General features: G+C 45.1%; 1 protein-coding gene and 1 pseudogene across 1 annotated transcript in view; both read right to left on the minus strand.

Annotated features, from left to right (window-relative positions):
• The window catches only part of LOC133363261 (uncharacterized), a 54,836-nt gene that overhangs the window by 28,310 nt on the left and 2,721 nt on the right, over nt 1-23,805 (minus strand). The window contains exons 2-7 of the mRNA XM_061582651.1: nt 12,797-12,958; nt 7,530-7,657; nt 6,318-6,426; nt 4,255-4,371; nt 2,945-3,006; nt 1,176-1,310 (exon numbers count right to left, since the gene is read on the minus strand). Of these exons, the coding sequence (XP_061438635.1) occupies nt 1,176-1,310; nt 2,945-3,006; nt 4,255-4,371; nt 6,318-6,426; nt 7,530-7,657; nt 12,797-12,958 (713 nt within the window). The remainder of the gene's footprint in view (nt 1-1,175; nt 1,311-2,944; nt 3,007-4,254; nt 4,372-6,317; nt 6,427-7,529; nt 7,658-12,796; nt 12,959-23,805) is intronic.
• On the minus strand, nt 22,645-22,763 carry LOC133363457 (5S ribosomal RNA; annotated as a pseudogene).

A 23,805-nucleotide genomic window follows, 5' to 3' on the forward strand; every position in this document is an offset into this window, starting at 1 on the left:
TCTCTGCCACGGAGCCAGGGCCCATCCAGAGCCAGTGTGGTGTAGTGGTTAAGGTGTTGGACTACGACCTGGGAGACCAGGGTTCGAATCCCCACACAGCCATGAAGCTCACTGGGTGACCTTGGGCCAGTCACTGCCTCTCAGCCTCATGAAAACCCTATTCATAGGGTCACCATAAGTTGGAATTGACTTGAAGGCAATACATGGAGGTGTGGTGGGTGAGAAGGAACAGCCTGCACCCCCATCCCTCAGCCCAAATCTCCCCATAGGTTGGAGGGGGGTTGAGAAGGAAGAGGGGGCAAAAGACAAGCAGTACAGCGCTATGAGCTTCCGAGCGGCAAGTTATATCTAGGGATGGGATCTGTTGGCTGATGCCATTTTGAAAGCATTCCATCGATTCCAGTTCTTTCTCTGTCCACTAGCCATTGCTTTCACCAATCCATTTTTCCCCTTGCAAAAAAAAAAAAAAAATAACATTATTGATATTTTTAAAGGAAATATCAATAATTTAAAAAGGAAAGATTGATGAATGAAATGAAATATCGATAAAATTATTGTTCTTAGTATCAATATTTTAGGGGTGGATTTTTTTTTTTAAATCCGTTTTCAAAAATTGCTGCAAAAAATCACGACATAAAAATCCAATTCGCAATGATAGAGAATAAGCAAATTAATGCAAAATTTTGGTACCAAATCTGAACTGGGCAGCATTCCAGCACATCCCTAGTTATATCACAGTGACAGTGTAGAGCAGTGGTTCTCAAACTTTTTTGGTTTGCGGCGCACTGTAAAACATAAAAATCTTCTGGCACACTTCGTGTACACAATTAAAAATATATTAATGTATTTTAAACTATGAACAAAAATAACTTAAACTATAGAAAACTATTACTTACCCTATACAAATGAGTTTCTTCTCATTTTTAAAATATACTTTCATAATATTTGAGGCACACCTAGCCACCTCTTAGGGCGCACCAGTGTGCCTGGGCACACCGTTTGAGAATCACTGGTGTAGAGTCATGACAATTATTTGGGTACACACGTAGACACACACCACCCTCTTCCCCTGGAAGGATCCTTGCAAGCAAAACTGGCCTCTTTTCCACATGGGAAGGGAGTGTGATGAGACCAAACGGAAAGTGGCACCAACCAGCCACCACCCCCAGCCTTACCCAGTGAGGTGTGCTGTCCAGACTAGCCGACTCCTGCCGGGTGAGAAGGGGCGTCGTCTCCTTCACCTCATTGACTTCAACAATGGCGTCGTATTTGCTGAACTTCATGTTGCAATTCTGATTGTAAGTCTTTGTCTGACAGACAGAGGAGATGGAAGAGAAGTATGGGATGGGGGGAGAAATCTGTACTCCCTAAACCAACAGGTACACAAAGAACGCAGGTGCCATTCTCACTAATGTACAAAAATTCATAGTATTAGGGAAAATTGCTTGCAAAACTGTGTACATTCGTTATTTTAGTAATTTATGAATTGATTTCATAATAAGCTTTCACATAAGTCTCAACGTGATTTACAAGCATACCACAAAAACAACTAAACATAGGTTTTAAAAACACAAAAAGCCTGCCCAAAACAGAGACCTTAAAAGAAATACACGGGAGAAGAAACGAGCAGGAAAAATGTCTAGTAATTTTCACTCAGGCTTGATCAAGAAATAGGGCGAACTGAATAAAAGTTTGGAAAAATGAGCAACCAACATTCATCCATCTCTAAATAGGAGCACTCTTTAGTGGAAAACAAGGAGCACAAAACATTGTAATTAGGAACAAAGATTTTCCTTGCAAAATTTTCTCAAGAGCCATGAAATCCATCTCTAATGGTGGATGGACAGACAGGAGACAGACAGAAAGGCCACACTATTGTTCCCCAGCATCTAATCCAAGTATGCTAATTCTAGACAAAAGTACACTGAGCTTCCAATATCTCACAGTCATTATTTTCCACAATGCTAAAAGGCTAAGCCAAGTCTGTAGGCTGGTTTTTCATCTGCAGGCTGCACCAACTAGCTCATGCATTCTAGAGCTGTGATGCAAGTTAATTGGGTGTTGGAAACACACTTGTGCAACAAGCTATGCAGTCAGCACCATCAGTGCGCCCATGTCTACATGGCATCAGGTGTCGTGTCTTCCCTTAACTCGGCATGCTTTCTGAAAAGTCACGAGTCAATTTCAACCAAGCTGTAGCTGTGGCTCCTGACCAACAACCAGAGTTCCATAATTAACCTTAAAGCCAGATAGGAAGCAATTATGAGATAAAAGTGGCTGAATCAGCATTCCACAGTAGAGAAATCTGTCATGAGGAGGATCCCTGTTGCTTAAGAATGGTAGCGACTGACAAATCTATCCATCTGGGTCTCATTTCCCAGTCAGTTAAACAAAAATTGTTGAGAGTTCTCACAAAAATTTGCCAGCATTTTAATGCACATTTTGCAAGCAATTCCCCCCAGTATGCATTTTTGTACATTGTTTTCACTTCCTTCTGTCCCCCAGGATCCACCCTTTTCCTGTCATTGTAATCTGTTTTAATTGCTTGTAATACTAAATTTTAACCTGCGCTGGGGTAGGTTAATGATAATGAATTCATAACAACAATAATAGTAATAATATTTTGTACAACATTTTGGCCAGAAAACCTGCATTGCAAATTTCAGAAAAGCATAAATTTTGAAGGACAGCAGTGTTTCAGTTTGCCTGTTGTGTCAGAAAGCGACAATTAGGAGACCGATCCGTAAACGGCCATGCAGATTTCATCTCTCAAGGAAATGCCTGCACCCCCTTCCCAAACATCCCTCCTCCACCCCCCAGCCCTAAAGATGCCTATTCCTTAACCGCCTTTCATAGCCAGACACCACGTCACGCAAAATCAACAGATGCAGCTGACCAGGTTGCTGCCAACTCCTCCGTTACAGGGCAACCGGCCGGTCCCTACCTTCTGAATCACTTTTCCAAATGGCCAAAGGAAATATCCAGACAGTTTCCAACACAGCTTTCCTGGAGGAGGGGGCAGAAAGGCAGGAGAGGCTCCAAATCAAACAGGTTGGATGGGACCCTGAGCACCCCACCCCAACCCTTTCCATAGGCTTGGGCTAATTCTTAAGGACAAGATCCAGCAGAGGTTGGCCTATATGGGCAAATGGGCCCCTGCCCCACCAACCTGGGCCTGTCCCCATCCTGCCATCCCCTTCTTACTTACAACCAGCCCAGGGGGTGGTGCAGCCTGCCACCCTTCTTCCAGGGCTGCCCTTGTAGGACTCAGCAGGGCGGAGCAGGGGGACAAATCCAGAGTTTGTCGGTTCCATCTGCTGTCATTGGTTCTGGAATGTCCACTTACTGTTTAGGCACCCTACTGATCCCAATGGGCACCAGCCTCTCCTGGAGGCAGTGGGCAAAACTGCAGTTTCTGCATAAAAAAACTGGCTGGGAAATTATCCCCCCTGCAAGGTGAGGTTTTGCTTGCAGGAAAGGCCGAAGTGGAGGCATGCAGAGTTCCATGCAATCACAACGTTGCTCTCCTGCCCTTTCCTCCCGCTCTTCCAACACAAAAGGCCTACACAGGGTGGGCGCACCTAGATGTACCACAGAATGAATTGAACTGTTTCAGACTGCAGTCGGGGGAAGAAGGGAGGGATACCATTTTATCTTTTAAAAAACACACCCATGAAGGCACCTTCCTCACCCTGGCTGGCGCCCTCCAAACATTTCAGACTAACTCCCATCAGCCCCGGCCAGCACGATCAGGGATGATGGGAGCTGGCCAAAACACGTGCGCAGGTGAACTAGCAGAGGGACCACCTCTCTTTGGTAGGAACACAGCAAGCTGCCTTCTGAGTCAGACCCTTGGTCCCTCTAGCTCAGTACTGTTTGCACTGACTGGCAGCAGCTCTCCACGGTTTCATGCAGGAGTCACTCCCAGCCCTACCTAGAGATGCCTTTGGGGGTTGAACCTGGGACCTTCTGCATGCAAAGCAGATGCTCTCCCACTGAGCTAGGGCCCTTCCCTTCTTCCTTGAAGGCCACCGACGCTGTGAATCCTTTGGCTTAACTCCGCTCCCCCACCGCCAAATCTCCAGGCTCAACCAAAGGAAGTCTTACTGTCTTCCCCGCCACCCCCCACATTCATCCATTCCATGTTTGCCTGTTCAATCCTATCCCCCACGCCCAGCTCCCAGAGGGAAGCTGAATTTTGAACACCAGCCACAGCCACAGCCACAAATGGCTCCTCCAGTCCCCTCGACTCACCATAGGGGGCTCCCAGCACAGTGAGGAACATCACCACGGAGACCAGGAAGTAGAGCAAAGAAAGCCACCATCCGAAGAACAGCAGGTAGAAGATATTCCCGCACGCCAACATGGAACCTAGACAGAAGAATTCTTTTTAAAAAGCCTAGAAGGCTATCCAGCCCACCTTTCCTTCCTTCAGACATGGGGACTTTTGGTGGGTTGTCTCTCCAGATAAGGCAGAGGTGGGAGACCACAAGGCCAGTTTTCTCAAATCCACAGTCACCTGTCAATCAGCTGACATCACTCTGATGGGTGAGTGATGTCAGGTGATGGGCAAAGGGGGGTTCAATTCTGCTTTAGCTGCGCCCACCAGTTCCACCTATGGATACGGTGGGATCCTGCTCAGTTTGGCTGCCCGTCCCTCCGTTTTAGAAATATCTTGCCCCCTGCGAGGTGCTTTGAATTACCGATTTTGGGACTTCAAAGCACCGCCAAAACACCTGATGTCATTGTGGTATCAGGTGATTGACAGGTGGGCAGCTCCACCCACCTGTCAAATTTGGCCCGCAAGGCCAATCTTGGTAAGAATGGAGCCTGCAGAGCCAAAACAATTCCCCACCCAATATTGCAATAGGATTATTGCAATGCGCTTTACGTGAGGCTGCCTTTGAAAACAGTTTGGAAGCTTTAATTAGTGCAGAATGCAGCTGCTTCAGTGTTGATGGGTTCAAAGTGAACAGATCATATAACACCAATTCTGTTCCAATTGCACTGGCTGTCTGTATGCTTCCCAGCCCAATTTGAAGTGCTGCGTTTGACCCCTTTATGGCTCAGGACCCCAATTGTTTCTGAAATGCATCACCCAATACAAGAACATGAGAAGAGCCTGCTGGATCAGGCCAGTGGCCCATCTAGTCCAACATCCTGTTCACACAGTGGTCAACTAGATGCCCATGGGAAGCCTGCAAGCAGGACCCGAGTGCAAGATATGAATCTACCTGGACCCTTAGATCTTCTTTTGAGGTCCTTCCCCAGGTCTCCCCTATGAGAGAGGCTTGGAGGGCGGTGGCAAGGGAGAAGGCCTCCTCAGTTGTGGCTCCCCATCAGTGGAAAGCACTCCTCAATGAGATCTGTCGTTGCCATCTTTTTGGCACCAGGTAAAGACTTATATTTTTTCCTAGCTCAGTCTAACTTTTGATAGACTGAGATGATATTGTTTATTTTTAAATGTGGTGCTAAATCTTCCTCCGGCTATTAGGAGGGTAGTTGTTTTTGTTTTGTATGATATATTAGTTTGTGTTTTTAACAGTATTGTAAGTCGAACGTCGCTTGCAGACCTTCAGGTAACAAGTAGCTAAAAAATCTAAACAACAACAACAACAACAATAAATACCACCTCAAGCGAGACTGGGTGAATTTAAACTTATTTGGGATTCCTTCACGTTCCGAAGTCAAGAGGATGCCTGCTAGAGATGGGGCCTTTCCTGTGGAGGCACCCAAATGATCTAAACTCTCCAGATTATGTTTGCTTGGTGCCAACTCAGGTTCTCTCTGGTTCAACTACCAGAAAGAGGATTTCAACTAAACATTAGGAAGCACTTCCTAGCAGTTCAGTGGAACAGACTGCCTGGAAAGGTGGCAGCCTCTTCTTCATTAGGGGTTTTTAAGCAGAGGTGGGATGCTGTAGCAGTGCATTCCCTGCACTGGTAGTGGGTTGGACTGGATGACCTCTGAGATACCTTCCACTTCTATGATTCTACTAGCATTTGAGATTTTTTAAACAGGCTTTCATCTTCACTTGTTATACACTTACCTTTTTAATCAGCTGGTTCTGCCGTTTTATCTTACCGGCTCAAACTGTACTTTACTGTGGTATTATATGATATTTAAACTGCCTTGAGGCACTTTTATGGAGAAAGGTGAGGTAAAATATCTTTCAAACAACTCTGACTTTCAGCAAGAGACTGGAGGGTTGGGCTCTTAAAACAACCCCCACCTGATGTTAAAGTTAAGGGTGTTAATGTTAGATTGTGAGGCTAGACCAGTGGCACAAAATTAGCAGTGCTTTGTTCTGCTTTTACCTGCGGGGCTTTTAATTATGTTCAGGTCCGAGTAGAGCTCCTTCACAATTTCTGAACGGTCTTCCCAGGGCCTGGCTGTCACGTGGCTCTTCCATTTCTTAAAGCCAAACTGCGAGAGGAAGCAAGATGCTGTGTCTTGAAAGGTGTATCTACTAAACCAGTTCAAAGTATGCTGCAGAGTCAAACCGTAGTTTTGCAAGGGCGGCTCCACAATCTCAGCAGGTTGTAGGATTCTTGGCTGGGGAAGCCACGGCAGTTTACAAGCAGCCTTGCCATGGATAGCCAAGGGGGGCACCTGCCACCCCTCTCCCCAGATAAACCATAATCTCTAGATCCCCACCTCTCTTTTTAAAAAAACAAGTATTTGTAGACAGCAGTGTACTGGCAAATTCAGAAGTGCAGGATCCCTTCAACATAGTCACAGTCACACCCCCTTCAAAGATTATACAACGTAACGTTATAGGGCAACCTGACGGCTTTCTGTTGCTGTATCACTGTCACCATTTGACTGTCCTTTCTCGCTCTCAGACATATTGCCTGAATTACCGAATTCAGCATCTACAGGTTTATTTACCTGCTGCTCAAGTCTTCTCAGTGGCTGACTCACCTCCTTTCGCTTTGACTGGCTCCCATCAGCAGGAAAGGTCAAGGAAGCAAGTTAGAAGACTCTCCTCAGTGGCCAACACACTCGCCTTTCATGCCAATTGTCTCATAGGATGGTAGACATAGGGACCCTGCTCCCAAAAAACGTAAGGGGTCTAAGACTCCCTGCGACCCTGGATGACTACACCCTTGTTTGTAGAACCTGAAATACTGGGCAAAATGTACAGGAGCTATCTTTCTCATTTGTTTGTGAGAAACTAACCCGCTTCTGTCTTTCAGGGCAATATTCAACTAAATAATTGTGCCAGTGCCACTGACCATATTCGCTGGATTGATTTTTGTTCTGGGCATGGGACGAATTGAATCACAGAATCGTAGGGTTGGAAAGGGCATATAAGGCCATCGAGTCCAACCCTCTGCTCAAGGAAGGAATCCAACAGGAATAAGAGAACATTGGCAATTTCCACCCTCGTTTCTGTCTTTCTTGGAATTTTCCGTCATCCCTCCATGGCAAGACAGGCAAGATGGCAGACTGGTCCACCCAGCCACCACCTTCTCCGATACCTGCCATCTTCCACCTTCACTCCCAGGAACAGCAAGAGTGCAAACCTTATAATTGTTGGAGAGCTTGTGAGCTTCCACCTCGTTCTCCGCCGTGAGGGTGGTTCTCATCAAACAGCCATCACACGTCTGCACTTCCTCGGAGTGATGAGGGCAGCAGGAAGGACTTGAAAACACTAGGAAGAGCGAGAGGGAGACAGAGAGGGAGAGAACGGCAAGGTGTGAGCCTTTGAGGACAACTTGGTTGTGATGGGCTCCAGAACACAATGGCGGCTCTGGGAGAAGAAAGCAGTTTAGCTCATGCAGAAGGCCCTGGGTTCAAGCCCTGGCATCTTCAGCTGAAAGGATCCTGGGAAGGAGGTAACAGGAAGATATCTGCCCAACACATGGGAAAGTCAATAGCAGGAAGAATATAGAGCATCCTTCGTCAACATGCAGTGCTCCAGATATTTTGGACCACAGCTGCCATCCTGATGGGAGCTGTGGTCCAACACATCTGGAGGGTACCATGTTGGCAAAGGCTGGAGTAGAGAACCCTGGCCTAGATGAACCAACAGGCAGTTTCGCACATCGCTAATGCTCCGAGCCCAGCTGTGGTCAGCTGTGGCCATTCAGAGATGCTTCCAAGATAGTTTTCTTTGGCCCAATTTCAAAGAGTCAGCTTGAAAACCTCAGGGGAGCGACAGGATTTCATAAGACCCAATGAAAACAGGGAAGAAAATGTTAAAACTTAACTTTCTATGGCTTGTTCCTTCATCTCAAAAGCTAATCCTAGCCCTTTTTAATTAGATAAGAAGAGCCCTCCTTGGGACCGTCGAAAAACACAGAGAGCGACTACAAATGTCACTGGTGGGCACAGAAAACTAATTAAAATGTTAGAGCCAGTTGGTGTAGCAGTCAGAGCACTGGGCTAGGACCTGGGAGACCAGGGTTCAAATCTCCACTGAGCCATAAACCTCACTGAGTGACCATGGGCCAGTCACTGCCCCTTAGCTTAACTTACATCACAGGGCTGTTGTATGCCACCTTGAGCTCCTTGAAGAAATGGTGGGGCGTAAATGCAATCATCATTTGAAAGGTTACCACACAGAGGAGGGCCAAGATCTCTTCTCGATCGTCCCAGAGTGCAGGACACAAAATAATGGGCTCAAGTTGCAGGAAGCCAGATTTCGACTGGACATCAGGAAAAACTTCCTAACTGTTAGAGCCATACGGCAATGGAACCAATTACCTAGAGAGGTAGTGGGCTCTCTGACACTGGAGGCATTCTAGAGGCAGCTGGACAGCCAGCCACCTGTCGGTAATGCTCTGAATACAATGACACATGGGAGGGTCTTAGGGAGGCACAAGAAACCTTTTGGGGGTTCAGATACAGTCTAGTGACCATGCATTGGCCACCCCTATTTTACGAAGCCAAACAAACAGGGTCTTCCTGCTTCACCGGGGGGGGGGGGGCAAAGAGACAGCTTGGCAACTGAGAGGGCCTTTAGCAGAAAACAAGAGTGCAAAGCGATCCTCAAACTGGCTTGGTTTTTTGGTCTCTCTCTTGTCTTTGCCTGCCCCCTAGTGGACTCCTGTGTTCATGCTTGAGTCCTTGTGCTCTGAGCGTACAAACCACACACAGACCTTTGACCAACAATAATACTATATTATTAGTTACATGCACGCCACACCTTTAAAACCTATTTCTTCCCCCAAAGAATCTTGGGAACTGTGGCTGTGTGAGGGGGTAAACTACAATTCCCAGGATTCTTTGGGGGAAGCCACGTGCTTTAAATGTACGGTGCGGATGCGACTATCATAAGCATTATTCTCTTACCAAATTATTATTAATTGTTTTTACTATTGCTATTATTACTATTATCCGCTTACTAAACTATCACATTTGTTAACTTATATACCGCTTAATGCCAAAATAGGGTTACCAGTTACACACATAAAAACCAATTATGCAAGCATTAAAATGTAAACATCCATTACTAAAATGCACAATATAAAGTATGCAATGAAACAATCCCATTAAAACAAAGCAATAAAAAACACAGTAATTAAATCATTGGGGGGGGGGAATATCTTCCTCTAGACCTGGTAGCCCTGGGGCCACCAGCCCCTCTCCTGCCCTGTCCGCCTGCCACCCCCCAGCACATTCCAGCTGCCAAAATTCACTCTGTCAAACATTACGTGCACACAGTCAAGGGAAGTAATACTCTCTCCTTTTATGCCCCCTCCACAAAATCCATGGATCAGAGGAGGCATCCCTGACATAGTGGTTAGAGTGTTGGACTGAGACCAGGGCCGGTGCCAAACGGTGGCCAGGTCGGGCCCTGGCTGAGGGTCCCTGCAGCCCAGAGGGGCTCCTAAAGGGCCCCTCATTAGGGTGGGAGAGTAGCGCTCCCCTGCCGCGATCCGTGGCAGACTCCCTGCTGCAGATCACAGGGCGGGAGCTTCCTAGGGTTGCCATATTCCAGTTCCACAAATCCGGGCAGGTTAATTTGCATATATATTATGTAAAGTATTTGCATATTATGCATATTATTTGCATATTAATATTTGGATTGTCCAGTTGTTTTGTTTTTGTGCCTAGGAATTACCACCAAAAACTGGGGAAAGATGTGAGAAATCTTTTTTTTTTAAAGCAACATTTTCAGCCTTAAATGCCTAGACTCTAGTTTCCAACACTAGGGAGTATTTATTGATTGATTAAGAGAATTTATATCCTGCCCTTTTGCTGTTAAAAACAGAGCTCAGCACAGCTTACAAATATAATAAAAACAATAAAAATACACAATCAATATAAAAACATAATAAAAACACAAAATAGCAACAAACAAAGTAAGTCAGGGCAGCAGTACAGTTAACCATATACAATATATTTCAAAGATGTGGTGGGTGGAGAAAAACAAGAAGCCAAAATGTTAGGAAAAGGAGTCTTTCACACCACATGCTCAGTTCTAAATACTGTTGCAGCAAGTTTTACAAGTTCCTCCAGTATTCCACTGGCGCAGGCACTCAGACATTCAAAGTATTTGTATGTTTCTTAGGTTTTATAAAAGCAGAGCTTTGTTTAACTCAAAATTTCTTTTCCCTTTGATCAACCACATCTACACAGGTTCTACCTCCATACTCAAAATGAAACTGGGCCTGGAAGTGTGCAACAACTCCACACATACCTTGCTAATTAGATTACCAATGCCAGGATGTCTGTCTTATCAACTACTCTCCTGCTTCCCCCCCCCACCGGGCATCATGAAAGACCCAGTCCTGGGCTCAGAAAGAAAATAAGTATCTGGTCCTCTTCAAAGTATTGATAAGCCTCTTGTTTTAATTGAAATAATAATTATAAATTCTTGTTCTTATCACTAATGGGAGTTAATTATCTTGCATATGCTGCTGTTGCTTCTATAGCTGTAACAGAGTGAGGTTAAAGATAAGTGAAATGCAAATAGGAAAAAAACCCACAGAAGGCAGTAACACTTTCCTAAATGCAACACCATACCAACCACAACAAGATTCCTATGAGTAAGGCAAAAAACTAAGCATCTCACAACCAGTCAGGATTCCTAACCAAAAACCAAAAATATGATAAATGAAGAAATATTTATATAAGCATGACTATCAAATATATTTATTATTTACACAAACTGTAAAGATATTTATAGTGCAATCCTAGGTTTATTTATTCAGAAGCAAGTCCCAGCATATTCAGTGGGGCTTACTCAAACAGGGACAGAAATGCAACCTCAAGTGATAAGCAACTTCATTCACACAACCCAAAATTCCGAATCATGCCACTTTACACTGTTTTGCAACTGTTTATACTTGTTTTTATGGTTATTGGATTTTAAATGGCTTTATTTCTTGTTGTGAGCTGCCTTGGTTTCCAACCCTACCTCACAGGGGTGTTGGAAAGACTCCATACACGCACACGCACACACTGCAGATGTATAAATACATACAGCCCATATAATAGTTTATTGTCAAACCAGTTGGTCATTGCAGAAAAATCAGTATTAGTTTTAAAAAAAATCAGTATTACTTTCGTACAGAATAAAAACTGTAATACCTAAGTAAGCCCTGCCTACTTGCTTTAAAATAGGACTGCAGAAGGGGGCAGAAAGAGTTAGAACACAAACACAATTCTTTTTTACATTCACTCCAAAGTCCCATTGATTTTGAGCACATTCATAATCATGTCTACTCAAAAGTAAGTCCTACTGAATTCAATGGGATTTACTCTGGGCATATGGGATTAGCATGCTTTTACCCCCACAAAAGCAAGTATTGGGAAGGTTTTGAAAACACTGCCCAGGATCTGACTCCTGCACACAAGAGGAAAAGAAACTGAAATGTATATACTTACCCAATTTATGAGATTTCAGATAAACAGGGGGGGAAACCACCATTTTGTTTTCTAGACACTGCCTCAGGTGAATGAAACTGAAACACAATCCCTGATTGGCTGCAATGCTGAATGGGCGGGGTTAAAGCTACGAAGTGCTATAGTACTACTGTTTAAAGAAAGATTTAACAGTCGGGGGGACGGCTGACATTTTTATGTATATCTCGAGAACCAGACCACCTAGAAACTTAATTTTTTTTTTTAATTAAAGCTGAGAATCCGGGCCACCTAAGGGCTAGCCGGGCACCGGGTGGCATCCATAGAATCCGGGTAAAACCCGGCTAACCGAGCAATATGGCAACCCTAGAACTTCCAGGCCATCCGCCCATTCACTCACTCCACCTACCTCTCTCTCCTGTCTTCTGCTGATGCACGCACTGTGTGCGCAGGGCTACCATCAACCAAGATGGCGGTGGAGGCATTTTTAAGGGGCTGATGCCCCTACCACCATCTTGGTTGATGGCAGGCATGTATGCATACATAGCATACCAGGCATGCATGCCATCAACCAAGATGGCGGCAGGGGCATTAGCCCCTTAGAGAAGCCTCCGCTGCCATCTTGGTTGATGGCAGCCCTGCGTGCACAGCATAAGAGACAGGAGAGAGGTAGGTGGAACAGGCAGGAGCCACGTGCCCTGGGCAACCTGGTGCCCAATGGCCCAGTAATGCCTGGCGCTGGCCCTGACTGAGACCTGGGAGACCAGGGTTCAAAACCCCACCCGGCCATGAAGCTCCCTGGGTGACCTTGGGCCAGTCACTGCCTCTCAACCAAACCTACCTCACAGGGTTGTTGTGAGGATGAAATGGAGACAGAGGGAAAGTCTGTATGCCACCTTGAGCTCCTTGGAGGAAAGGCAGGATATAAATGCAATAAATAAACAAAATGAATAAAATTGCTTCACACCCATGCGCTTACCTGGGAGAATCCTGGGCGTGAGGATGCTGTGGCCAAGCTGATGAGAACCAGAATGGATGTCCCCCACGTCCCCCTGTGGGTTGTTGATGGCGGCACAGTGCCTGTCGCAGAGGGACCCCCTCCGGTGCAGGTCGGCCTTGTGCTCAAAGTCTTTGGGGAAGTCTGGAAGGTAAGATAGACCAACTGACTGAAAAAAGCTGGGGGAGGTAAGTGTGGTCAGCCTTCAAGGCGCCTCACGACTCTTGAAAAAGAAAAGGCTGTTAGCAGACCAACACAAGGTCACCCCCAGGAATTTGTCACAGTTCTGCTATGTAAAGAGAGCGCCTTGGACCGCTCCCAAAGTGATCAGAACAGCTCTGCTGATGTCTCTTGCGTTGCTGCATGTACACGCTGGGCACAAGCACTGGGGGCCTTGGGAAATCATCGCTTCCCAGGGAGCAACATAGACCTGAGCTATCCTTAAGGCAGAGCGAAGTGGCCATCTCAAGCGGCTGATTTTGGGTATCACGGAAGGACAGTGAATTATTTATTTATTATTTAATTTATTAGTGTTGTATTTTTACTTCTACGGCAGGCATGGGGAACCTTTGGCCCTCCAGATGTCAATGGACTACAACTCCCATCAGCTCCAGCCAGCATGGCCAATAGCTAGGGATGATGGGAGCTGTCGTTCGGCAACATCTATAAGGTCACAGGCTCTTCATCTCTGGTTTACAGCAAGGATGAGGAACCTTTTTCTGCCCAAGGGCCACATTCCCTTCTGGGCAACTTACTGAGGGCCACATGGCAGTAGTGGGCAGGGCCACAGTCAAGGTGAATGGAGGAAGCAAGACGTCTTTACGTAGGTTTCAATGAGTTTAATTTATGCTGTTCTTGCTACTGCTTTACCAACCACATATGGCTAATAATACAACTGATAAATCTGTTTAAGGGTTGCCTTTTCTGTGGATCCAAGTGTTTCCATCCTCTGTTCAAGAGGCTGGAAATAAAATCCTGGCTTAAATATTATCTGAAACCATGAACATGCTAGGTGGCTTTAGGTAAGCCACAGTCTGATTGCTTTTCTCTCTCTCTCTGTGACACTGATCTGAAAAATGCAGATACTATTGGCCTACCTTGCAAGGTTGCTGCAAGGATTACAGCAAGCAAAACAACTGGAAAACGTTACATAGAAGGCCATTAATTCAGACAGAGAAAGAGAGAGAGAGGGTTGAGAAGGGATTTGTTTGAGAGAGCCCAACATGCAACAGGAAAGGAGAGTCTTCAAACTTTCCCATCCACCTGAGCCCGCGCCATGTCACATGTCCCATCAGAAAACCAATGAATTTGCCAGCTGACAACAAACGGACTGGAACAAGGATCAGAGGACACCGAGGAGAATTATGCACAGCTCATTCGAGGCCCACATGATGTGCACCAAGACAATCAATTAGGCACCATCAAGGCTCTGCCAACGAAGGCCAATTGAACCGCTGATCCTCAAGACATCTTGGCCTGTTGACTTTAAGCTTGCTGGGTTTCCATCTCCCACCACAGCAAGACCCGGTGGGGAGGGGGGAGAGACAGAACCTCCCCTTTTGGAAACCAAGGAAGCTGGGAGGATGATGGATTAGTTCCCTGCCCTAAAGCAGGAATCCCTGTAGCAGCCTTCCTCAACCTGGTGCCCTCCAGATGTACAACTCCCATCAACCCTGACCGTGCTAGCAGAGGCTGATGGAAGCTGGAGTCCAACAACATCCGGAGGGCCACAGGCTCCTCGCCTCTGGTCTACAGTAGGGGTAAGGAACCTTTTTCTGCCCAAGGGCTGCATTCCCTTCTGGGCAACTTTCTGAGGGCCATATGGCAGTGGTGGGCAGGGCCAGAGTCAAAGTGGGCGGAGCAATGCACGCAAATTTTACCTTTGTACAGTAAGCTCATTTCTACACACACACACGCACCCCCCTCTCTGTCCTCCATCCAGACAAGTGCGAGGCATCGTCAGAGGACAAGGCAGGGCAACACCTCTTACTGGCAGGGACCAGTAAGAGATGGGCCTGGGGAAGAGTTTTGGCACCCCTGGCCTAAAGTGCCCATCCAGACTGATCAACGCTAGCCAAGTGGAACCTCCTTCAAGCACCAGTTGCTGCGGTGGGGTGACAGCTCTTGCCATTGGCGGACCCACATGCCAAGGACCCACTGAGGAGAGCGCCTGGGACCTGATTCTCCCCTCCACCATTGCTACCCGCTGGGTCACTCGCCTGATCCTCATTCTGGCCCAGAGATGATCAGCAAGGGAACATCTGTGGTGGAAATAAGAAAGGAGAGGAGGTGCTTGCTTGCTTGCTCATTGGCTCTTTGCCTGGTGAGGCGTGGTGAGGCACAGGAGCCGCAGCAGCTGGCAACCATGGTGGCAAGGGGCTAGGCTCACTGAGGGGGTCTTTCCCAAGAGACCCCTCAAAAGCAGACACTGCCAGGGGGGTGGATAGTGGGGTGAGAGAGACACCAAGAGGTAGCCTAATGTGGAGGCCAAGACACAGCTACAGCTTAGCAGGTGCCCAGTTCAAATCCTACCTTTGCCACTAGGTGAACTTAGGGGTAAGGCCCGCTCTCAGTCTTCCCATATGCAATACGGGGTTGATAACACCGACCTACCTTACAGGGCTGTTGTAAGTTTTATTAAGGTAATGTACATGAGGCACTCTGTGGAACAGCCTTCCAGTTGAGATACGACAGGCTCTCACTATTTGCACTTTCTGGAAAGAGCTGAAGACATTTCTGTTTCGGTGAGCTTTCATCTGCCTTACCTGTTCATTTTGTATCTTTAGCTGCTATTGGTTTTTACTGCATGGTGTTCAAAAATATTTTAGCTTTTCAATGGTATGTCTGTAAATTGCCTTGAGACAGATGTAAAAGACGATTCCTAACAAAACAAATAATGAAGAAGAGGACACATTCCACAAGCACAAGTAGAGACACATAAGCATTTCACACGGAGCGCCTTCCCCTCTAAGATGCACCTGGCCTCACATGGCTTCATCCATCCAAAGGTGTTCTGAAGCTATTTGCAATAAATAAAGTACTATTTAAAAATTCAGCAAAACAATACCATTATAAAATAGTAAACGGTGCCCATCCAAAGAAAAAGTAATCTAAAACAGCATAAAATATCTACCCCCTCCACGCAGGACAACCACCAAAAACCCGACCGTCAGTGCTGTTCAAATACAAGAATAAAACAGGACAAACAAGCTAAGCAGAAGGCACATCAAACAAATCCTCATCGTGACCATCTTCCATCTGGAAACATTTGTCCTCACTGTGGGAGGCTGTGTGGATCCAGAATTGGCCTCCACAGTCACTGACAGATCCAATGTTAAAGACCTTACCCTGGAAGACAATCTTACTCAGCCATGAGTGATTGCCAATTAAATGAATGGCTTCAGCCATCCAAAGGGGTTCTGAAGCTATTTGCAATAAAGTACAATTTAAAAAATCGGCAAAACAATGTTGTTGTTGTTATGCGCCTCCAAGTCGACTATGACTTATGGCCACCCTATGAATCAGCGACCTCCAATAGCATCTGTTATGAACCACCCTGTTCAGATCTTGGAAGTTCAGGTCTGTGGCTTCCTTTATGGAATCAATCCATCTCTTGTTTGGCCTTCCTCTTTTTCTACTCCCTTCTGTTTTTCCCAGCATTATTGTCTTTTCTAGTGAATCATGTCTTCTCATGATGTGTCCAAAGTATGACAACCTCAGTTTCATCATTTTAGCTTCTAGGGATAGTTCTGGTTTAATTTGTTCTAACACCCAATTATACCATTATAAAATACTAAAAAGTGCCCATCCAAAGAAAAGGTAATCTAATACAGCATAAAATATATACCCCTTCCAGACAGGAGGACCACCAAAAACCTGACCATCAGTGCTGTTCAAATGCCTACAAGAATAAAACGGTCTTCATCTTGTGCCAGAAAGATGACACAGTCAGGTCAAGGGGCATCTTTTTGCAGTGGTGTTTGCCTCTTGGAGGGCGAGATCAGGCTAACCCTCCCATTACAGTGTTGTTACCGTTTCCAGCTACTTATGTTTCGGTTTAATTTACGGTCTAGTAATGTTGATGTATTATGTGGTTTAATTGTTGTATTGAGATGTATGTAATAGGCTGCAGAGCTGTATGGTGAAGGGCGGGCTATAAATGCACACACAAAAAAAATAGCTTATTATTAGGGTTGTGTACCCGAACCAGCAAAAATGCCCACCAACGCCTGTGCAACCATGCCACGTGCATCATCAAGAGGAGCAGCCAATGAGCTTGCAGAGGGGGAAGCAGAGGAGGCTGATCTGTGATGGCAAGTGGGGCACTGCCCACCATGCTTGGTCTGCCCACAGCCAGCCCCCACCTGCCTACCTCCTTACTTACAATCAGTATGGGAACAAAACCAGGATGAGTTGGTTCTGCCCATCATTGGCTCTGGCGCCCCCTACTGTTGAGCTCCCTGCCTTGCACCCTTCTGGTCCCAGTGGGCACCAGCATCCACTGGGGGCAGTGGGTGGAACTGCAGTTTCAGCTTTAAAAAAATGGCTGGGAAATTATCAGCCCTGCAAGGTGAGGGCTTGCTTGCAGAGGAGGCCGAAGTAGAGGCATGCAGAATTCCACGCAATCACAACGTAAAGATGTTCTCATCTGCCAAGGCCCTGAAATGGGCACACAAGAGGCCACATTGGTGCCTCGTAATAATTGCTTTTGAAGTGTGGGAGACAGACAATAGGGCAGCTCAGATTGGGTTGTTTGAGAAGGACGGCTATCAAGAAAAAGCCTAACTTTATCTGGCAACTCCTTAACAACAGTTGCACATCCAGCTGGAAAAAAACCACGTGCTTCTCACCCTGAGAGTTTGGATGTTGTTACTTCAGAAGGAAAGGCACCTTCCCCCCCTTCTCTATGGGGTCTGGCTTCTCGAAGCAGGAGGTATTCTGGTCTGCATAGGAACGTAAGAACAGTCCTGCTGGATCAGACCATTTGACCGTGGAACAGGGCTGTGGAGTCGGTACGCCAGACCTTCGACTCCGACTCCTCTATTTTTCTACTGTCCGACTCCTTCATAAATGGCAAATGTATATTAACTCGTAATAACAAATTTCCTGTAGTAAAATGGTAGCACAAGGCATTTCATCACCACCACGTTAATCATCAGGCTAGATTGATAGAACATAACATATATTTATTTGATTAAAATTTCTGAACAAGAAAACTTTCCTAAATTCCTACAAAAGTTTTTATTTTGAAGCCGGAGTTGGAGTCGGTACATTTCTACATTGCAACTAGTAGACAGTCATTGCGACTAATAGGCAACAAAGGTTAAAGATGTAACAAGGTAAGCAGGGCCTGGTGGCTGGATGAGGCCAAAGGAGGGCCATCTAGTCCAGCATCCTGTTCTGACAGTGGCCAACCACATGCCCCAATGGGAAGCCCACAAGCGGGACCTGAGAGTAAATCAACTCTTCCCCGCTACGGTTTCCAATAGCTGGTATTCCAAGGCGCCTGCACACCATGCATTTAAAGCACATGACTTTTCCTTAAGGTATCCTGGGAACTGCAGTTTGCTCTGTGAGAGGTGAACTACAGTTCCCAGGATTCATCAGGGGAAGCCACGTGCTGTGAATGTATAGTGCGTTATGCAGCCATAGGCATTGGCCTCATCCACACCCTACATTTAAAGTACTGTTATACTACTTTCTGTCCTGGTAGACTCCTGGGAACTGTAATTTTTTAAGGGTGCTGGGAAGTGTAGCTCTGCGAGGTCAGCACCCTGAACAAATGACAGTTCCCAGGATTCTTTGGGGAAAGCCATGACTGTTACCAGTGGTGTAAGAGTGCGTCAAATGTTTGGTGTGGATGTGACCATTGTGCCTAGCTGGGCTGTGGAGTCGCAGTCCAAAGCAATTTTGGGTGGAGTCGGAGTCGGTAGAAATGTACTGACCCCGACTTCAAAATAAAATCAATATTTTAATATTAATATTAATACATTAATATTAATACATTAATATTAATACATTAATATTAATACAATAATATACATTTGCCATTTATGAAGGAGTCAGACAGTAGAAAAATTAATAAACATTTGCCATTTATGAAGGAGTCGGACAGTTGCAGTCGAAGGTTTGACATACCGACTCCACAGCCCTGGTGCCTAGTAGCCACTGATAGCCTTATCCTCCATGAATTTATCTAAATCCCTTTTAAATAACAAAACCTCTGTTCATCCCTGAGCATTCAGACCGACTAGGTTGACCAATGGTGCACAGAATTAGTGATCTCATCCTCCTAGCATTTCAAATCTGAAATCTTCACACTAATTACTCTTTAATCAGGACTACTCAGAAAAAAGGGGTGGGGAGTGAACTGCCAACAAAATGTCTTGAAAGGCCCCGCTGTCCATTCAGACATATGGATGAGTACCATTTATCACTTGCATACCACACTTTAAGATAGGAGAAAGGTTTGCAAATAAGGGGCGCAAAGCACAAGACGCTTTACAATCCTCATTTATCTAGCTAAATTTTAAACCACTCCAGAAGACATCACAATCCCAAAAGAACCCTGTGCTGTCAACCATTACCGTACTTTCCCCATTGTGTCTAGCATGTGTCACCCAACAATCCGTCAACACTAGACTGTCCATTCTGTCACGCTTGGATGGTCTTTGCCAACCTGGTGCCCTCCAAATGTTTTGGACTACAGCTCCCATCAGCCTGTGCTGGTTGGGAAAGGCTGTGCTAGGAGAATGTGGGGCAGGACTGCAGTTTGAGAGAGCTTCGGCTATGGGGCGGTATACAAATGAAATAAATAAATAAATGTGGGGCAGGTCAGCAGTTTGACAGGACTCCCTCTTACCCAGTGTTTCTCAACCTTTTGAAGCCTGTGCCCCTTTTATTTATTTATTATTTGTTTTATTTATTTATTACATTTATACCCCACCTTTCTTTTCATGAAACCCAAGGTGGCTTACATATGAATTGTATGGTCTTCCATCCAGGCATTGACCAGACCTGACCCTGCTTAGCTTCAGCAGGGAGCTGACCTTATATGCCTTCAGACCATAGCCTGGGACCTTTTAGCCAGCATAAAAACCCACGCCCCTTCATTATTTCGAAAGATGTTTTGTTTTAATATATTTTAAAGTCTGTTAAATGACATGGAATTTTACATAAACCGCTTAGGGATTTTGCATATTGAGCAGTATATTAATATTATTAATGAGGATGATGAATGATGATGTTTTAGAGTGTTTTTAGTGTTTTTATTTGCTGCCCTTGGACACTTAATGAGAAGACATGATTCATTAGAAAAGATAATAATGCTGGGAAAAACAAAAGGGAGTAGAAAAAGAGGAAGGCCAAACAAGAGATGGATTGATTCCATAAAGGAGGCCACAGACCTGAACTTACAAGATCTGAGCAGGGTGGTTCACGACAGATGCTCTTGGAGGTCGCTGATTCATAGGGTCGCCATAAGTCAAAATCGACTTGAAGGTACATAACAACAAAAGAACAAATTAAACCAGAACTGTCACTAGAAGCTAAAGTGATGAAACTGAGGTTGTCATACTTTGGACACATAATGAGAAGACATGATTCATTAGAAAAGACAATAATGCTGGGAAAAATAGAAGGGAGCAGAAAAAGAGGAAGGCCAAACAAGAGATGGATTGATTCCATAAAGGAAGCCACAGACCTGAATTTACAAGATCTGAACAGGGTGGTTCATGACAAATGCTCTTGGAGGTCGCTGATTCATAGGGTTGCCATAAGTCGCAGTCGACTTGGAGGCATATAATAACAACTAAGGCTCCTTCTTGGAGGAAGGGTGGGATATATGTTTAATCAATCAATCGTAATCATCCTGGCTCCCCTCTAATGCTGAACTACTGCGTACCCGTGATGACGGGAGGATCACGTAATAAGCTGTGCATGATCTCTCACCTCCCGAACATAACATTCCATACTTGTATATTTTAATATTGTTAATTTTGTACGTATTTGTGGAAACAGTCACACCCCTCCCCCAAGATCTTCCCACGCACTCCTGGTTGAGAAAAACTGCACCAGCAGGTAACAAATTAAGTGGCATCAGCGCAACAAGAGCCATCTTGGATTTTATTTTTCCTGCAGCTGGCTTCCCTGTCAGTCATTAACTAAAACAATTGTGTCAATGAAACTGGGAAAAGGCTTTGAGAAGGAAGATGAGGAAGGTTCTGTCCTTGTCAAACAAAGCCACCAGTCTTGGTAATCTAGAAAGTGGCCTTCAAATGTTACTTGTCTCATAACTCAAGCTTGGGGAACAAGGGCGCTACTGTGCAAATTCCATTTGCCAGGCATTTCTCAATAAAACCCATCCTAGTGGATAGGAAACAGTTGTAGCAAAGCATCTTCCTTGCATGCAGAAGGTCCCAGGTTCAATCCCAAATGGCATCTCCAGGCAGGGCTGCTGCCAGTCAGTGTAGACCATACTAAGCTAGCTAGCCCACTAGTCTAACTCACCATACAGAGGCTTCCTATGCCTTAAAGCCTCTACATCAGTGGTTCTTAACCTGGGGTGCACGCACCCCTGGAGGTGCGAGACACTTTTTCTGGGGGTGCAAAGCATTATTCAAGTTATTCTGAGGTTGTTCTGTTTTTTGAGTCTGTGATTATAGTATGTAATTTAATAAATTAAATCTAAGTATGTAATTTTTCTTGTAATCCCTAACCTTGTACCTAAGTATTTTAACACTGATGGATGGGCTTAGGTGAATTTTCTCGCTTGGTTGTTCAAGTGTAGCTAAGTTAGGGTAAAGCACACATTAAAATAAAGAATGAATGATATTTTTTCAGAGGGTGCGAGAGCATATTTTGGAAATCCAAGGGGTGCTGGCAGTGGAAAAAGTTAAGAACCACTGCTCTACATGGACGGACACCAAACAACTTTGGGACGACAGCTAGTAGATGGTAGTTTCATGTTAAATGTAAATGCACTGCCTTCAAGTCAATTCCGACTTATGGCGACCCTATGAATAAGGTTTTCATGAGGATGAGAGGCAGTGACTGGCCCAAGGTCACCCAATGAGCTTCATGGCTATGTGGGGATTCGAACCCTGGTCTCCCAGGTCGTAGTCCTAAAAGGTATACTTAGAATTATTATTATTAAAATTATTAAAGGTAAAAACCTTCTCAAGATGATTCACAAAACATAAACCAGCCATTTATATTCATGTTGTTAACTAACACAACTGCATTCAAACAACATTCCAGATCAAAACAAAGTTAGGGAGCCTTTGGTAGTTTGCAGTAATGGATCAAAGAGGACCTTATAGGCTGTTTAGTTCAACTGCCTGTTCAGTGCAGGAAGTCCAGAGGTAAAGCATCCCAACCAGACTGCTGTAGTGCCTCTGCCTCAATGCTTCCAGCAAGGGAGAGCCCACCAGCCCTTTTAGGCACAGAATTTGGAGCATCCAAATAAGGGACCAGACATCCAAAGCTTTAAACCTAAGCATTGCAAAGGGCAGACAAATACCTAGAGGAACTTTGCTCTCCCTTACCCTGCTCTCCCTAACATCTCCAGGTAAGGCTGCGAAAGAATCCCTCTCTAAAACCCCAGGGATCTGCTGCCAGTTGGTGTTGGTGAACACACAGAGCCAGATAGACCAATGCTCTGACTCGGTGTACGGCAGCTTCCCGTGCACTGAATCAATAAACAATTGTTGTTGCTATATGCCTTCAAGTCTATTACGACTTATGGAGACCCTATGAATATTTTTTGGATATATTCATAGGGTTTTCACGGTAAGAGGCATTCAGAGGTGGTTTACCATTGCTTTCCTATTAGTATGCAGCACCCGGTATTCCCAAACGGTCTCCCATCCAAGTACTACCCAGATGTGACCCTGCTTAGCTTCCGAGATCAGATGAGATCGGGGGTGTTCAGGGTAGTACTGCTGTAGGCCAATAAACAATAGCTAAACCAGATTAACCAAGAGATACATTATGCCTTTGCTAATGTTTTAGATAAATAAATGAGATTTCATGGCCCACAGCTCTTGGAGTATAGCTGCACCTCTTGTCTGAGTTTATAAGAACCTAAAAGGAGTCTGCTAGATCAGACCAAGAGACCATTACTAATTATATTAGTATTATTTTAATTTATTACTTGCTCTTCACCATGAGATCACAGGGCAGGTTACAAGAGTTAAGGGACATCATTAAACACAGCGTAAAATCAGAACATTGCAACAATTACAGTTGGTCTTAAAAATATACATCTCAGGAGTCAAAGACATTCGCCAAAATCTGTAAAGTGAAGTTATACAGTCTAACTAGTCTAACATCCGATTTCCAACAATGCTTGCAGCCAGCCATAAAGCCTACAAACAGGATGTACACCAACACCTTTCCAGACTCTACTCACCTGAACATACTTTTTGTCAATTTCACCTGCTAATTTCAGTAAGCAGAAGAGCTACTTAACATTCCATCTCAAGTTTTCCTTCCCTTTCAGGGTGCAAAGTCTGGACAAACATCTAATTCTGGTGTCTAAAGACATTTCAAGATTGCAAATGAAGTGAAAATGGAAATGGACTGCCTTCAAGTCGATCCCGACTTATGGCGATCCTACGAATAGGATAAACAATTGTTGTTGCTATATGCCTTCAAGTCTATTACGACTTATGGAGACCCTATGAATATTTTTTGGATATATTCATAGGGTTTTCATGGTAAGCGGTATTCAGAGGGGTTTACCATTGCCTCCCTCTGAGACTAGTCCTCCCCAGCTAGCTAGGGCCTGCTCGGCTTGCCACAGCTGCACAAGCCAGCCCCTTCCTTGTCCGCAACTGCCAGCTAGGGGCAGGGCTCCATTATGACTTTCGTGGGCTCTAGGCACTTTTGCCTTCATGGGCGCCTCCCACCATAATAATAACAATATTAAAATTATTTTTAATATAACTTTAAATACTTCAACATTTTGTTTTTTTTTGTTTTAGGCAAAA

This window comes from Rhineura floridana, chromosome 8 (genome assembly GCF_030035675.1).
Source record: "Rhineura floridana isolate rRhiFlo1 chromosome 8, rRhiFlo1.hap2, whole genome shotgun sequence".
Lineage (NCBI taxonomy): Eukaryota > Metazoa > Chordata > Lepidosauria > Squamata > Rhineuridae > Rhineura > Rhineura floridana.